This window comes from Mesoplodon densirostris, chromosome 4 (assembly GCF_025265405.1).
Source record: "Mesoplodon densirostris isolate mMesDen1 chromosome 4, mMesDen1 primary haplotype, whole genome shotgun sequence".
NCBI classification, from domain to species: Eukaryota; Metazoa; Chordata; class Mammalia; order Artiodactyla; family Ziphiidae; genus Mesoplodon; species Mesoplodon densirostris.
The window spans coordinates 30,074,627-30,093,077 of NC_082664.1; the positions used below are offsets into that span (position 1 = coordinate 30,074,627).

At 36.4% G+C, this 18,451-nt stretch overlaps 1 protein-coding gene across 3 annotated transcripts; it reads right to left on the bottom strand.

Annotated features, from left to right (window-relative positions):
• Positions 1-893: 893 nt before the first annotated feature.
• Positions 894-17,440, bottom strand: PTGR2 (prostaglandin reductase 2). Of its 3 annotated transcripts, none has more exons than XM_060095864.1 (10): positions 17,357-17,440; positions 12,824-12,908; positions 11,395-11,513; positions 9,137-9,328; positions 6,528-6,698; positions 5,055-5,264; positions 3,926-4,047; positions 2,664-2,751; positions 1,886-1,925; positions 894-1,061 (listed from the first exon to the last, which is right to left on the bottom strand). In XM_060095864.1, exons 2-10 carry the CDS (start codon positions 12,858-12,860, stop codon positions 976-978), a joined length of 1,065 nt encoding a protein of 354 aa, XP_059951847.1. In that variant the 5' UTR covers positions 12,861-12,908; positions 17,357-17,440; the 3' UTR covers positions 894-975. The 3 variants fall into 3 exon arrangements, with proteins under 3 accessions (XP_059951847.1, XP_059951848.1, XP_059951849.1); XM_060095865.1 differs by lacking the exon at positions 17,357-17,440 and adding an exon at positions 17,283-17,340; XM_060095866.1 differs by lacking the exon at positions 17,357-17,440 and adding an exon at positions 12,312-12,401 and having other exon boundaries at positions 12,824-12,909.
• Between the last annotated feature and the right edge of the window lie 1,011 nt (positions 17,441-18,451).

Genomic DNA, 18,451 nt, shown 5'->3' on the forward strand with positions numbered 1-18,451 from the left:
TCAATTTTACTGTATTAAAGGGTTGATTACAATTAATAAAACAAATACTCTTATTTAGAGGTACATTAATAGGTCTTGAACATCCATGTTTATGACCATTTGTTACTTTGCTCAGTCAGTTCTGTCATTTTCTGAAGCTGTATTTGTTTAAATTTTTTTCATCACTTAAAACTTGAATTGATGTCTATTATAACTATTTGCCCTCGAAATCTTTGTAACTATTTGACAGTATGTGCCTGCTAACCTAAAATAAACATAGGCTTTTATCAATATATATTTGAGTTTTTAGGCTATACTGTGAACTACCTGGCAAAACACATATCTTCTGTAGTAAATCTAGTCCCTCCATCAACCTAACCAACCTCAGTTATTTAACTTCTCATACTACTCCCAACACAAAGCCTCAGCTCTCCTACCCCAAAAACTGTTCCACAAGCTCTGAATTCCCCCAAACCCCTACACACACACAGACCCGGCAATTAAGTCCCTCTTCCATCTACAATATGGAAAGACCATCCCAATTTATTCTTCACCAAGCTTCAGTTCAAGAATTACGTAAAGCATGTCCAGTTCAATATTTACTAAGTGCCTTCTCAAGTATTCTAAATACAACTTATGAAGTTAATAAAAGTTATTAATTTAAAAAATATTTTGTATGATCTATTAAACAGTTACATCAAATCTTCAGTGGTTTCAGAATATCTGATATAAATTTCATGTAATATTAGTTTTAGCAAAAGAAGGAAAAATAGGTCATGTTGACTTCAATCTATTATTGTAAATAATCATATTGGATGAAGAATACATATATGATATTGAAGACATAGGAAAGAATTATGTTATGCAGCTAAGAAAATATCACCTATGATCACGTTTAAATCAAAAGGTATCTGTACTCTTAAGGTTTTTTTTAATGTATCTTGAAATCTTTGTGCAAAACGGAAAGCAATCCGTGTATTTCCTTAATGAAGATGTTTACAGAGGTAACAAAGAGGTTTCTTCTGAAATGCAAACTATCTGCTTTCCGATGTTACCTCCTGTCATCATGGACTGGAATGCAGCTGGAAAGAAAAAAAAAACTAGGTTATCTGAAAACATAAATGTCACCATCATACATGTTTATCAGTAGGTCAGACACATACAATTAATTTGAATAATTTCTTCAATGATTTTAAGTACAGAAGGAAATTGTCATGAAAAGAAACCTCAGGTAAAACACTGGCAAAGTTACAGGACAAACTAACCCAATTAACATCTTAAAAATGTGTTTTTACCCAAACTAGAAATGATTAATTGGTGTCTACATCCATGTTCACTGTTACAGCGTCTGAAGACGAGAGGCAAATAAATATGAGGATAAATGTCAGCAATAACAATTTTTAAATAACTTTAAAATATTAGAAATCTAGTCATGAAGTTTTACTAAGTGAAATATACATCTCCAAATATATTAAATTTTTTTCTCAAAAAGGAAAAATTATCAGTTTTATTCAATCCTCTTTATTTGAAACAAAAGAGAGTGTTGAAATCTGTGTATGTTAGTAAAAAAAAAAAACCCAATATTGAAAATTTGCTTCATGTAATCTTATGATGGCTTAGAACCATTCAATCAGAAAAAGTTACCTAGAGGCTAAATGACTTGCACAATTCTTACATTTTTTTCATAAGTTATTTACAAAACCAAAGAAACACTTACTTTACAATTTGAAATGTGAAAACAATGGCTCTTAAATACCACTAAGTTGAACTTCATGAAGTTTGATCAAGACTTTACAGGAAAGAAATGATTTAAAAAGAAAAAAACAACAGAGAAGTAGAATTAAAAGAAAAAAGAGTATCTGTGCTGAACTCATGTGTATAATAAATAAATCTACATTCATCTTACCTCCCATGTTTTCCAATCCATTTATCATAGTCTCTTTGATCTGTAAATCAAAATAGGTATATTTTATATTCTTTAGACTTAAGTGTTTCTATTTAACAGTTTTTAGTTTTGCAAAAGGCAGCAATACTATTTAGCATTTTCTGTCTAAAAAGAGATATTCCTATCAATTCATTTTTTTAAGTAGAATCCTATTTTCCCATTGTCTAATCTTCAGTTTGTAATATCACATGCTATACACCTTCTTTTCAAAAAACGAAGTATATAAGCACACACACATACAACTTTGCCTATCATTTTCACATTTCAAGAACATCCTAGGTCAGGGTCTCTGGACCCCAGATCAATAATTCCTGATTTTCAGCCACAGCCAAGAGATCTATTAGAATGTCCAGGGAGGGCAGGAAAGATGTATGGTGGTGGAGAGGTACTAGGAGGTGCTTATAAGACTTTCGAGAAAGCACAGCTTCTAACTCATAGTAGCATTCCATAAATATTTGTTAATGAATATTACAATTTGGAAAAAACAAAAACCTACTGATTTTGTAATATAGTCTAAGAAAAGTAAACATTAATAAAATTTTAGATAAAGGGAATAATGAGAGGGTTTCTCAATCAGAAGAGTTACCCTCACTCAGGCGGTAAAGTTCATTTATAATGTTCAGTATACTTTTCTTCTGTAGAAATATTTATTACAAAACTAATATTAAATTCAAATAATACAAAAGTATATCAAGTAGCAGGAAGAATAATACTGATAAAGAACAGAAGCAAGTTCTACCTTTAGCTTTCCTTCTTTAAACCACTGACTCAGCTGGAGAATACCAGATTCAAATTTGTCCTTAAAATTTAACACCAGAAATCTTTCTCTGTAATGGGGAAGAAAAGGATAATGATCAGAGACTAGGGAGGGAGTGAGAAAGCCCAAATCAAATCATTCCAGAACTCTAAAATTTGTTAATCTTTCAAACATTAGGACTTAATCACACAGAGTCTGGTCAGATACAGCTTTAGGTGTAGTTACAAGCCTAAGTATAATGGACTTCTATTGTATTGTCTGCCCAGCATCTATAATCCCATTTGGTAGTAACACTGTGATTTTACTTTGTGGATGACATCCTTTCCCCACCCTCATGTGACAAAAGCCAGGCCAGTCTGAGCCATTAAGTATCAGCTTGGAGATGTGATAAAACTGCAAGAAGAGAGCTGTTCTCTTTTTTGCTTGGATTGCTAATCTGGTAAAATGTAAGAGTAAAGATAACAGTCATCCTCCCGCTGCTGCAAGAGAAGAGCCTGCGAGGGAGCCAAGACAATCCAGAAGAAAGCACAGCCCAGGGGTGAAGAAAAACTGAGTCATGGGACCTCCCTGGTGGTGCAGTGGTTAAGACTCCACCTGCCAATGCGGGGGACATGGGTTCGAGCCCTGGTCCGGGAGGATCCCACATGCCGTGGAGCAACTAAGCCCGTGCGCCACAACTACTGAACCTGTGCTCTAGAGCCCACGAGCCACAACTACTGAAGCCTGTGCACCTAGAGCCCGTGCTCCGTAACAAGAGAAGCCACCGCAATGAGAGGCCCGTGCACCGCAACGAAGAGTAGCCCCCACTCGCCACAACTAGAGAAAGCCCGTGCGCAGCAATGAAGACCCAACACAGCCAAAAGTAAGAATTAATTAATTAAAAAAAAAAACTTGAGTCATGACACCACTATGCAAACCTTTTATCCAGCCAAATCTAAGCCAGTACTAATATTGAACTTCTTAGATACATGAGCCAATAAATTTCCTTCACACTTAAGCCAATATGAGTTGAATTTCTAACACTCGCAAAAAAGATTTGCAAAAGATTGATTGAACAGATGCATTTTTCAAAAAGTTTTCTGCCAGGGACCTAGTTAACCAAAACCTAAATGACCACCTTAAAATGTGTATTTTCAAGTTTTATTTAATAAGAAAAATTATATATGAAGAACAACATATTTTGTATACATCCATGATCTTTAAACCCCTTGAATCTGGTAATAAGGGGAAAGCGTAGAACACACCTTGTGATGTTTCTTTCTTTCAGGATTGCTTCTACAGCAGAGGGTAGTGGAGGAGGATAAGGCACATCTTTGTTGTACTGAGAAATTTGACCACATAGGATGATGTGGCTGTTCTGATTCATCTGTTCAGAGAAAATTGATGATTATAACCTAAGATATACACCTTCCCTATGTTTACTAATTTTATGGCCGCCTCAATGAAAGCCTCCTTGACTGTAATATTTAATCCTTTTCTTCTTTTTTCAAATGGCCGCACCACTCGGTTTGTGGTATCTTAGTTCCCTGACCAGGGATTGAACCTGCGCCCTGGGCAGTGAAAGCATACAGTCCTAACAACTGGACCACCTCCAGAGAATTCCCTATAGTATTCAATACTATAATGCCAGTTATAATTGGCATTATAGTATTATATAATTAGTATTATATAATTATAATGCCAATTAATTGATTTTGTTTTGAAGACTTACCCGTTATATGTATTAGAGAGCTTTAATTAGCTAGAAAATAAGTCTACTCCAAAGGAACACAGCAGTAAATAAGAGTTTGGTAATCAGCAAAAGAATTGCATTAGTTCTCACTGTCATCATTGTTGCTACTTTTGTTATTATTGGTAGAGTATTTCTTAGAATTTAAATAATTTAACCTCAATTGAAAACAATTTTACATAAGAGTAAAGGACAATGCAGTGTTAACAGCTAATGTTGATAAACTGTAACACTGTCAATTAAAATATGTAAATACCTGCAAGCTATGAAAATCCTTTCCTTACCCAAAGTCATGGCTGTAAGTTGGCTGATGTAAGTTGGTTGATGGTTAGAAGTGAGTTAAAGGTTAGAATTTCATTTGAATAATACAACTGTATTTTTTCACAAAAATAAATTACAGGTGAAAATATAACATTGCTAGCAAAGAACTGAAATTGACGCTCACAGTGCAAATCCACAAACAAATGGAAGTAGCTTCAGCAAGCCCTTCTGTATCACTTAATTACAATACTGACCATCATGTTTTTCACCATAAACCCTACAATTTTATAAAGTTTTTTATTCTCTCTCAGTATCAGGTAAAAAGATATCACATCAAATAAACCGTAGTATTCAAATTTATAACAAACAAATCAGAAAACAACCTGACTTATCACTGTATCACTGATGTCACCGCCAACATTGTCAAAGTAAACATCCACTCCAGAGGGGCATAATTCACGGAGTTGTTCTGCCACACTCCCCTCTTTATAATTAATTGCAGCATCAAAGCCCAGTTCTGAGGTCAAAAGGAGGCACTTCTCAGGTGTTCCACAAATTCCCACAACTCTGGAACAGCCCATCAAATGGCCAATCTAGGGGGGAAATTTTTGAAAATTAAACAACTTTCTACTGTCACAATTTAAATGTAAAAATGTGAAAGTATGAAAGTTAATACAAGTACATATATGAAAGTGTTCATCACAACTGAGGTTACATTATAAGGCTTTTAGCTGAAAGTAATTTGAAACCAAAAGAACTGAGAACAGATATAATGGCATTCTTTTAAAAATTAAGATTGAATAAAATTAGAGTTAGTTTGAATGTTAAAATCTCGCAATTTAAAGATGATGTCATAAAAGGAATAGTCAGACCCAAAACATCTCTATCTTGCAATTCAATAATTTTCAGGCCTGTGAGCAACTAAAATCACTATTAAGATAAAATGTTTTGTTTCGATGGTTTCACACTATAAAGGCTATTATTCATAAAACAATGTACTTTATAAATTTCTATCATAAATATTTACTATACTTCTAGAACCCAGTAAGTGCTTTCTTTTTTTTTTTTTTTTTTTTTCGCGGTACGCGGGCCTCTCACTATTGTGGCCTCTCCCGTTGCGGAGCACAGGCTCTGGACGCACAGGCTCAGCGGCCATGGCTCACGGGCCTAGCCGCTCCGCAGCATGTGGGATCTTCCCGGACCGGGACACGAACCCATGTCCCCTGCATCGGCATGCGGACTCTCAACCACTGCGCCACCAGGGAAGCACCCTCAATAAGTGCTTTCTTATTTGAAGATGATTTTTTTTAAATATAAATTTGTTTTTTAATTCATGTAACTCCAGACAGGTACTCTGTGATTTTCTTCTTCATATTGATTAGAGCAATGCTCTAGCATTTACCATGTCATTTTTGGTTAAAAGAGAACAAAATACAGGGCTTCCCTGGTGGTGCAGCGGTTGAGAGTCCGCCTGCCGATGCAGGGGACACGGGTTCGTGCCCCGGTCCGGGAGGATCCCACATGCCACGGAGTGGCTGGGCCCGTGGGCCATGGCCGCTGAGCCTGCGCGTCCAGAGCTCCGCAACGGAGAGGCCACAACAGTGAGAGGCCCACGTACCGCAAAAAATATATAAAAATAAAAATAAAAAAAAGAGAACAAAATACAAAAATCTATAACATTTTTCATATTGTTAAGAAGAGAGTCTAAGCATGCTATAACATCATTTCTACCAAAAATGTGTAAAATAATCATATTATAAATTTGTTCAATTTTATATTTTAAATTATATACACATATCCAGAGATTCAGTTATGACTAGTTTTTTAGAAAATCAGATTATTCTCCAAAAGTTTACCTGCCCAGCTAAGGATCCACAAGCACCAGCAGCCCCACTAACAACCATTGTCTGATTAGATTCAGCAGTTATATGACCTTTTTCCTGGATCCCAATCAAGGAAGTCAAACCAGGCATCCCTATAGCTCCAAGAAAGTATGAAAGGTGTCCATCCACAAGCTGTGAGTCTACCTAAAAAATATATACATACCTTTTAAAAATAATACTAGTAATTTCCATTTTAAGTCAACAGGGTAGAGACAACCTGTTAAGTACTGTATTGTGTCCCCCCCAAATTCATATAGTGAAGACCTAACTCTTAGTGTGAGTATATTTGGAGATAGGGCCTTTAAGGAGATAAGGTTAAATGAGGTCATAAAGGTGGGGCCCTAATCTGATAGGACTTATGTCCTTAAAAGAGGAAGAGGCACCAGAGATCTCTTTCTATGCAGGTGCACAGAGGAAAGGTTGGATGCTGTGTGAGGACACAGTGAGAAGGCAGCCATCTTTAAGCCAGGAAGAGAGGCTTCACCTGAAACCAAATGTTCCAGCACCTTGACCTCAGACTTCTAGACTCCAGAACTGTGAGAAAATAAATTTCAGTCTATGGTATTTTGTAATGGCAGTTAAAGTGGACTAATAAACAACCCAACATAGTTTCAAGAACAATAAACCATTCTTCAGTCTTGTTAAAATTCTGTAATTTACTTGTACAAAGTAAAAAAAAAAAAAAAAAGAATATTACTTTTCTTTATAGTAAAAAAACCCTACAAAACCTTTAAAAAAGAATTGCCACATAAGAGATACCAAACATTCTTTCTTGCAATGTCCCAAATATCTCAAAAGAGAGGAAACACTTAACAGGAAAACACTAGGCAAAACTGGAAGGTTTAAAAATCTCTGAGCAATTCCAGAGTAAACATTTCTCTATATAAAAATGAGCTCAGGGCTTCCCTGGTGGCGCAGTGGTTGAGAGTCCGCCTGCCGATGCAGAGGACACGGGTTCGTGCCCCGGTCCGGGAAGATCCCACATGCTGCGGAGCGGCTGGGCCCGTGAGCCATGGCCGCTGAGCCTGTGCGTCCAGAGCCTGTGCTCCGCAACGGGAGAGGCCACAACAGTGAGAAGCCCAAGTACCGCAAAAAAAAAAAAAAAAAAAAAAGAGCTCAAACTCTAACAGTTCTCATTACTGATGCTTAAAATGGTCCATGGAAATGTAAGGAAGGTGTGATACAATTTCTTCTAGCTTAATTACAGAATAAAATGAGGTCTCTGTCAGCTTTTTAGCATTTTACGGTTATATGTTTACCAGGCCCAATCAATAGTTAATTATACTTCTCTCACATTTTCTGTGCCTGTTTTCTTATCTGTAACATTAGGGATAATTGAAAAAAAATTATATAGAAAGACTCCCTACCATAAAGGTTTTATAATAGTTTTTAAGGAATTGAATAATTTTGGTAAAAACTCAGTAAACCACCAAAAGTAATCAAGATTCGCTACCTTGGTCTGCCACAAAGAAAGAAAGTGGCGGTTTGTAATCAGCAGTTTTAAATGGCTATCAGTTAAGTCTGATGTGTGAATAAAGGTAATGGAGATATTAAAGTCTATAATATACAGAAAGGTCTACCGTACACTACACAGAAATGTATCCTGTAGTTAATAGTCATTTATTAGTAAAGCCAGTATAAAAACATTGTGAGATAAGTTTGCTTTTAGCAAAGATCATTTTTCTATCCCTTCTGAATTCCTCTTCCTCATTTCTAATACCTACTCCCCAAACATTTTTAAGCTCTCTCCAGTTGCCCAATTTCCCACTATAGCACAATGACAGGGAAAACTAGAAAGTGCTGAATGTTTCTCTTTCACTTCCTGCTATGAGATTTCTAGTTAAATATATTTTACTAGTACCATTAAGCTGCCAAATGATTGTGTAATGTCTCCCGCACCTCATTTTATCTTAACAGCCATCTTTAACTGATTATAATAATTTGTAATCATAAAAAATACTAAAATTTTATAAAGCTTTTTACAAAGCCTTAATCACATTTCTCATAGCTAAATTTAATTTAATTTTCACATTCACTTGTGAGGTAGCTATTGTTTTCATTTTGCACATGAGGAAACTGAGGTTCAGAGATATAAGGTAACTTCCTTGATGACAAATATTAGGCTGAATTACATGAGGCTGCCAGTTTTTGTAGGTCAAAACAGACAAATATTGGTAATTCCACATGGTTCAGCCTAACAGTAGAAACCGAACTCAAGATTTCTGAAACAAGATGGAATTAAGCACAAACCAAATGAATTTCTTAAGTCAAGTGGTAATTTCTCAGGAAACTTTAAAGCATACAACTATAAGGGGCCTTCTAGTTCTTAGTATAAAACATTTATGTAAAATTTGAGAAATTAAATATAGAAAACATCATCACTCATTGGCAATCTAAGAACTGTCATACATAGTTACAACCAACAGTGGAAGAGGAATAAAAGGCTTTCCATATTCTGACAGCTATCTAAAAAGAAAACATGTGCTTTTATTTTTTCCCTGATAACAAAAAGAACTGAGCACCAAATGCATAAAAAAGGAATTACAGGGGGGAAAAATCAGATACTTTATATTATACATCACCTTTTCAAGGATATTTCCATCTAGAATAACCTTGGTTTGCCAGGGCCAATAGAAAGAAGTCACAAAATCGCCTTTAGTAAAATTTGTGTGTTTGCTTTCTTCTATAATCCCAATACCTCCACCATCAACCACCTGAGACAGCTGCCAAGGTGATATATAGTCACTGCCAGTGTCTTCATTCATTCTACAACGCTAAGAAAAGAAAACATAGATTAGGATAATTCTCTCTGATAATACTGAAACAGTTTACTAATTTACCCAGTGACTAAAAGAAAGTTTGTAATAAGTAATGTTAAGTACAGTGTTAGCCAAACAAAACTTACCTTAATTTCTCTCTTCCTTTCAGTTATTTTTTATCCTGAAAAAAAAGTATCCCTTCTATAACAGGTAAAGAAGTGAAATTAAAAAGGAATTTAAGTATGTTCTAAAATTAGATTGTGGTGATAGTTCCACAACTTTGTGAATAGACTAAAAACCACTGAATTGTACACTTTAAATGTGTAAACTGTATGAAATGTGGATTATAGTTCAATAAAGCTGTTAAAATTCTTAATTACTTAAAGAAATTTATATAATATTACATACATTATGCTAGCAAAAATAATACAAGATACTGTGTCAATGGTTTCAATGGATTGTAGCAAATTAGGTACACTTACTGTTGCTGATAATATTATAAAACTGTCCATTTTTTTATAGAAAACAAACTAGTAACATATAGACCATAATAGTGCTCATTTCTTCAGCCAAGCAATACTGCTTCCTCAATGGAAATAACCCAAAAGAGAAATGAAACAATTTTTATACAGTCATTCATCACAACTTCAGACCAAGCACTACAACATTCCTCCTAACCTCAGCTGGATGTTCTCTTTCTTCCTCAAAGACATAATGTCACAATAGCACCACACCTTTGCATAGGACTAGGGCTAAAGACTTCTCCCAGAGGTAATCAGGCTTTCTTCCTCTCTGTGGCTCACTCTTGCCTCTCTCATGAAGGCCAAGATGTACAAGCCTACAGTGTGGTCCAGGAGATGGAATAGATGGAAGGCTGCTTGATCAAGGGGCCCCCCATGGTCTGGTTCAGTTCACCAGGGGAAAAGACCACATAGGGAATTGAGGCAGAAGCTTCTATGGGAATACCCTACACTTCTGCTTGTGTGCCCCTCCCATATATTCTTGAAAAGCAAGTCCAGCAGCCACTGGATACTGGCCACACCAAGAACCTGATTCTTAAGGCTAATAGAAAAAGTGGGAACGAGTAATTCCCCATAGGTAAGCGAATGATGTCAACACAATAAAATGTTATACAACCACCAAAATAATAATAATATCTGGACTAGTTTTTCATATGAAGGTATGAATATAAAATCACAAATATGAAATCAAAATAGTATATACATATTAAATATAACCATGTAAAATACAGTACATACATAGTGATTAAAATTACTTGTGAATTTGGAATGATATAAAATTTCAATAATTTAATGTTCATCAGATTTCTTTTTTCCCCTTTAAAGATGCTTATGTCCTTTTTTTTTTTTAGAACAGTGTCAAGTGAAAGCAACCAAAGTAATTTTCTTCCTTCCTTCAATACTTAATAAGCACTTATGCTTGTCACTGGAGATACAGTGATAAATAAGATCTTTGTCATAATAAGATTATATTAGCGAAAATATCTAATAAAAGCACAAATAATTATTAATTACAACTGGGATATAGGCTGAAGGTCAAGGTACTGTTTTGAGAAAATATAACAGAAAGGACTAGTCTGAGGGTTCAGAGTGATTTTTTTTTATAAATTTATTTATTCATTTATGTTTTTTTGGCTGCATTGGGTCTTCGTTGCTGCACGCGGGCTTTCTCTAGTTGTGGCGAGCGGGGACTACTCTTCGTTTCGGTGCGCAGGCTTCTCATTGCAGTGGCTTCTCTTGTTGCCAAGCACGGGCTCTAGGCGTGCAGGCTCCAGTAGTTGCGGCACGCGGGCTCAGGAGTTGTGGCTCGCGGGCTCTAGAGGACAGGCTCGGTAGTTGTGGTCCACGGGCTTAGTTGCTCCACAGCATGTGGGATCTTCCCGGACCAGGGCTCAAGCCCATGTCCCCTGCACTGGCAGGCGAATTCTTAACCACTGCGCCACCAGGGAAGTCCCTCAAATATTTATTAATCATGAGGCTTGCACAATGAAATTCAGATGCAACATGAAAAAATATGAAAATAAAATTATTTTCACTAAGTCACAAAATCCTGATTCTTACCATGTAAGGATCCACAGAAAGGTAAAGAGTTCTGACTTGTACTTGTCCTTCATTGATATTATCTGGTAAGTTTACTTCTTCTACTCGAAAATTTTCCGCCACTGGATTACCATTTTTTCCTAGAATATTAGGCAAAAATATAAATCAAAAAGTCACTTTCCCATAGAATTATTTATTATTTTTAAAAGGTCACTCTAAGATTTAGAGCACTCCTGGAATACACACATGAAGAAATCCATATTGTTTTGTAATTTTTCTGTAACTCAGCATAAATTCTTCAAATAGTTTCACTTGCTCTTGGTTTTCTCCAAGAATTTCCTTTGGCATATTGCTGTCAATGTAAAAATTTCTTTTTTAAGGTGATTACAGGTAAATCACCTCATCTGTTATAAAATTATAGAAGGATTTCAAAAAGTGAAAAAGCACAGCCAGCTTTTTTTTTAACTATGAAAATTAAAATTTACAAGGTAGCAGAAATACCACATTAGCCAAAGTAAACAGGTAAACTATCCTTCCTCATTTTAAGATGAAAAGAGAAACTAAATGAATATAATTAAAACTTCATATTCATTGAATCATCAAATTTATAAGGTGAAAATAGAACGTAGACATTTTAATCTAATTGCTCACTTTACTAAAACTGAGAAAAGGTTAAGTGTCTTTCCCAGGCCACATGCTAGGTAAGCACCAAAACCAAGGCAGCATGGGCCCAAACCTCTAAGGTTACTTCCATACCTACGCTTCTATGATTCAGGTTAGATGTCAGGTTAGATGACCTAGGATGACATAGGTCAGTGCTTTTCACATAAAACAGAAAAGCACATCTTAAGAATCAATGATACACATTATAAAGAAAAAACAAAAGCCACATATATTTGTAATATAACCTTCTAAAAATTATAATAATTTTAAAATACCTTATTTCCCCAACAAGTGGCCTTGATAAGTTATCATTTAAAAAAATGAATATTGGGACTTCCCTGGTGGTGCAGTGGTCAAGAATCCGCCTGCCAATGCAGGAAACACAAGTTAGAGCCCTGGTCCGGGAAGATCCCACGGAGCAACTAAGCCCATGCACCACAACTACTGAAGCCCACACACTTAGAGCCCGTGCTCTGCAACAAGAGAAGCCACAGCAATGAGAAGCCTGCACACCACAACAGAGTGGCCCCCGCTCACCTCAACTAGAGAAAGCTTGCGCACAGAAATGAAGACCCAACGCAGCCAAGAATGAATGAATGAATAAATAAATAAAAATTTAAAATGAATATTATATTGTTTAAAGAGTTTCTTCTAATATCTCTACTAGTGTTAACATCTTCCTACCTAATTTACCACATTTACATCATATTATTACTTTTTGTTCCTCCATTTGCATTAATAATTATTAAAGACCACAGCTGTTCCTTCATCACACACAAATACATACCAGGTCGGGAATTCAATACCACTCTCTGTACAATCATCACCTTGTTTGCACAGTGGTCTCACAAGACTTCTGTATAAAATAACTCCTATAAACAGAAACGTTTTAAATCACAAGTAAGTTATGAAATATTCAACAATTTAAAAGTTAAAAAAAAGTACATTTGTGTTTCTGAACAAGGAGAGGAAAAATCATATTTAGGATCCAAAAAAGATGTAGTCTCCTGTTAGAGTTTGCCTCCAAAAGCAAATATATGAAGAAAGACTAAATCTAATTAGAATATTTAGCTAATAAGAACAAATTCACTGAAGATTGAGTGGAACAAAATGTTTTTGGCCTCATAATTCAAGCACATTCATCTTCAAGCCATCATGATTAAGGCTCCTACTGTAGCTTGATTAAAAGAAAACAACATGATATATTCCTCCAGAGTTAGCCAGTTAGTCTAGTAGCAAATAAAACACTAGCCATTTGAGATGTAACCAAATTTTCAAAAATTTTTATTCATTTATCAAAATGGAAATTTCTTAATAGTTCTGCTGATTATAAAAGTAATACATCAAAAGCATTTTAAAATCCTCATCTTCTAGGAAATTATGTAATATAGAATGGCCAAAAAAGGATCAGTTTATTCTGGGTTTACAATCTGAGCTAATGAAAGAAGCAAAATGAAGTTCCAATGCTAGCACTATCTGACTTGGGCATGCTTACTTTATCCATCACTAAAAATGAGAACAGACCGTTAGTGTTATTCTGTACCAAGGACTGTTGTGCTATGAAACATATATACATACATATATATATATATATATATATATGCACATATATATCCATGTAGTATTTAATAATATTTAATATATATTTCATTTAATCTAACAATCCTATTAAATATTTTATTATTATCCCCAATTTATAGATGAGGAAATGTGCCTTAAAGGGTTTAAGCACTTTCTTAAGGTGGTGGAGTTGAGATCCAAACCCAAGCTGTCTGACATTCCAATCACTTAACTACTACATAAAAATTTCCATCCTATATGTCTAAGTGGTTTGATTTTTAAGTTACTAAGCAAATATTATCCTTTTTAAATTATTTACTAGTTGTCTTCTCTCATTAGATATTTTATTTCATCCTCTTTAGTACCTAATAACATTGAGAGGCCCAAGAACAACAATTATATCAATGACTTATTTTTTTACAATTGCAACATATTTTTTATTAAATTATAGTTGATTTACATTATTATATTAGTTTCAGGTGTAGAGCACAGTGATTCAACATTTTTACAGCTTATACTCCACTAAAAGTTATTACAAGATAGTGGCTATAAGGCCCCATGCTATACAATATATCCTTGTTGCTTATCAACAGTTGCAATCTATTTAGCTCTTAGCATCATTTCTAAGTTTATACAGCAGCACACTTAGACATCTGACAACCATCTGTAGATCCATTTGATATTTAATAATGCTTGCCTTGTATCACTGGGTAATTTCATTTACCCATGACTCTACTAATCTAGTTTCTAAATTTGCAGGACTCTTGAATTTCTTCATATTTCTCTATATCCCATATAGTACCTGAGTTTCTTATATAGACCTGAGATTTATGTATACTTCTCAGAAAAATGTTAAATAATCATCACGGGGTATTTTTCAAATCTTGCTTAACATAGTATTTATATGGAGATAACTTATGGAGAACTTTCACACAGATTTTTTTATTTCTTAAAACAAAGTATATAGGTAATATCCTTATTTTACAATGGAAATTGAGGTACAGTTTGTACCCAAGATCACATAGCAGTTAAGCAGAGGAGTTAGGACTGAAACATAAATCTCCTCATCCCAGATCTCACTTGTCCTCACTCTTTCCACTACTGCCCCCCAATCACCTCCAAACACGGTTTTCACGTATATAGTCACATAATAATGTTCAACTCTTCTGTAGGTACCCTTTTCAAGAGGAGAGGAATTCTGCTCCTAATTAAGAACTAAATGTCTGATGTTAGTGGCATTCCATAAAATAGAATGAAGAACATGGATATTCATCCTATTTGCTTCCTTTCTTTTTATAATGTATATATTTATAATCTCACTGGTTGTGACCTTAATGGCTGGTTGCTCTCAATATCCACTCTCTCCTTTCGGACACAATGTTGCCAGCTAAGGACTGCGTTCCCCAGCTTCCCACTAAAACAAAATCCCAGATATCATGCTATTTCATTCAAAAGTCCCTCAGTTATGCATCTCTAATAACAGGTTGTTTTAAACATAAACATTATGCCATTAACATAACAGAATTAATAGTCCAGGTAATTCCTTGACATTATCTAATACCTAGTGCACATTCAAATTCCATCTTTTTACAGTTGGTTCATTAGAATCAAGGTCCATATACTGTATTTTTGAGTCTCCCCTTTTTTATTTCATGTCACTGATTGTTGAAAAAACATGTTTCTTCATTCCTTTGTCTGTTGAATGACCTTTGATTGCATCCTCATAGTGTCTTTTTTTTTTTTTGGCTGAGCAGCATGCAGGATCTTAGTTCCCTGACCAGGGATGGAATCCGTGGCCCCGGCAGTGGAAGCGTGGAGTCTTAACCACTGGACCGCCAGGGAAGTCCCTATTTTTATTATTTTATTTTATTTTTTCTCATAATGTCATTTACTTCATTCTTCTATATCCCCTCTTATCCTTGACAGGTAGTTAGATCTAGAGGTTTGATTTATATGCAGGTTCAGACTTTTTAGACAAGAATCTTTAAAGGTGGTGCTGTGTGCATCCTATTTCATCACAGCGAGAAGTTCATAATGTCTTGTAGGGCTAAATGTATTTTTTTAAAGAAAATCTCCTATTGAATCACCATGTGTGTAAATTACATAGGGTTAAAAGGCAAAGTTTTCCAAATTGATATTGGATCCAAAGATAACTGACCTTAAGTGGTGATTAACAGCACCAAGATGGCTAAATTTTCAAAGGAGTCTTTCCAAATGAAGTTTCATATTTGCCACTCTTTTCCCTAATTACTTTCAATGTATGTTTTATTACTTGAAATTATGCACACTGTAGATTTGTCCAAATACTGCTTATCAGCATGAAAAGTACACTATTAAAGTTTTCTCCCTCTGTATTAAATTAGAAAGTTTTCAAGTATCAAACACTACAATTAACTAATGTAGGATAATCGTGCAATATCCCTCCATAGCACAACAAACAACACATTTAAAACATAAAGAAATTTAGTCACAAAATTAAAATATACAATAGGATACACCAGCTCTAGATCTGAAAGGAGGTGTGGTGGTGGTGGTGTTATTCATCCCAAATGGGAGGGAAAAAAAAACTCAAGTCCTTATTGACTGACATCAAGCAGACCATATTTGCCCGTAGGTTCCTAACTGGTGGTAAACAATATTCCAAAATAATACCAGATCAATGATCAACTGAAAAATTCTAGTGCCAGTCAAAAAGAGTGTATTATCTGTATATCTACCTTGCAGCCTATTATAAGGGGTAGGGCACCCAACTAGGAAAAGCAGAGTACATGTCCTGTTTCTAATCACGCGGGATCTTGGGAAAGTTCCTTCTCTCAGCCTGTTTCCTGAATGTTCCTAAGTGCCAGGAACTGGGCTAAAGACTTAATAGCCATTGTCTCCTTTAACCCCTCCACCCAACAACACTCTGAGGATGGTACTGTCACTGTTCCCATTTTATAGAGGAGGAAAACGAGGCACAGAGAGTTTGAATAACTTGCCCTTGGTCGCACAACTGGTAGTGACTGCACTAGAACCCACAGGCAAACACAACACACACCACTGCCATAACATGAGCTTCCTAACATCTTTAAAAAAAAAACAAAAAAACTTCTCTACCCTGATCTTGCTCAATTATTCTGCCACAAATGACTGTTGCCCACGGCCTTATTACAAAACGTGTAAATCTCTGGGATTTCCTCCATTTTTTCTGGACGGTCGCTCTCCTTTCCTTTGAGACTTTTTTCCTTCCTTTCCCCTAGTATGTGGGGATTCCTGCATGGCTCTTCCGTTTCTCAGTGGCTTCACCTTCTATGGGTCCTACTACCAACCACTCATACGTAAATTACTAAAAATCTGCGTCTACAACTCAGAATTTCAGACTGACTTCCCAGAATGTAAACACCAAGATAGGGACTCGCGCCTGTTTAGTTCAGTGATTTATGTTCACCCCCTATGCCTGGCACATGGTAAGTGCCCATTAAATATGTGTTAAATGAACATCCCAAGGACACCTTAAACACAATTATGTCCAAACTTGAGGTTGCTTACTACCAAAATTCTAAAAAAAAAAAAAAAAAAAAAAAAATCCCTGCTTCTGCTTCTTCTCGAGCATTCCCTATCCCAGTGACGTAGGCAATAATGCTAGCGTCGCCAGCAGCTCCGGGAGGAAGCCGGGAGGTCACCCTGGTTCCTTGAGCCTCCCTCACCTGAAGGGCCCGACCCAGCTTCGGGTTCCCCAGCCCTAACAGCCCCGGCCGGCGGAGCCCCGCGCTTCACTCACCGCCAAAGAGCTCGGGAGGAAATCTCGCGCGGTTTGCAGAGCTTGCGAGGGGTTCGCCGCGCGACCTCGGCCCTCCGACCTCAGTACGCAGGCGCACGACTAGACCTCGGCTCCTCACCCCCTCCCCTCCCAGGGGCGGGCTTTTGAAGTGTAGGCTACAGACCTGCCTGGGTCACAGCGTTTCCGTGGAAGGTTGCGAAGGTGCGGAGATTTAAAGACTAGTCACATGTATGGGCAAAGTGTATTAATAAGTTAACTGGGATTGGTGGCCTATGGCTGCCCCTGCTACCTGGACCCAAAGAACAAATCGTTCAACCTTGACCCGTGAGTTCACTTCTAGCAGTACTTTGAAGGAATTTTGTTTTATGGATTTCTCCCCGAGCCTCAGGTTGGAAAGTTACACTTAGTTAGGGGCCCGACAAGCCTACCCTTCGTTTTATAGCCGAGGAAACTGAGGCTTGGAGAACTGCTGTGATTGGACCATCTACCTTTCAGCTGGTTAGGGGAAGTGCTGGGGTTACATAGTCTCTCCAGACTGCTGGCCCAGGACTCCCTCCCTTACAACAGGGCTGTCTTTTCTTTCGCGAAGAATCCCAACTTCCTCAAAGATGGATTACCCAGTGTGACCTGGCATCTCAATTTCATAATTGTTAATTGCCTCCTTTTGTGTTGAACTAGGTTGAGCAAGGCTTATTCCTAGGATAGCTGGGATTCCCCAGGGACTTCAAACCCAAAGGGAGACCATTCTGAATTAGGCAGGTGAAATAATTGCTATTTATATTATATTCATGTCAGAGCTAATAGCTCAGCATAAATCATAGTATTCAGTAGCTGAAAGACGACTGGGATTGTGAGCAAGTGGGTAAGAATCATTAAACAGCCTGGAGCTCCTGGTAACTTCACCTCTGAAATTTTTACTTCTTCGGAAAAGCTTCAGGAAAGGACTTGAAGAATTATACTATTGTGCAAACTTCTTCACGCAGGAGGAGAAACTTAACTTCTTTTATCTATCTTGTACAGGTAGACCTTTGATAACGTTTTGTTGTAATAAATTGAACCAACTAATGGAAAAGAAAATACTCTAACAGACTAAAA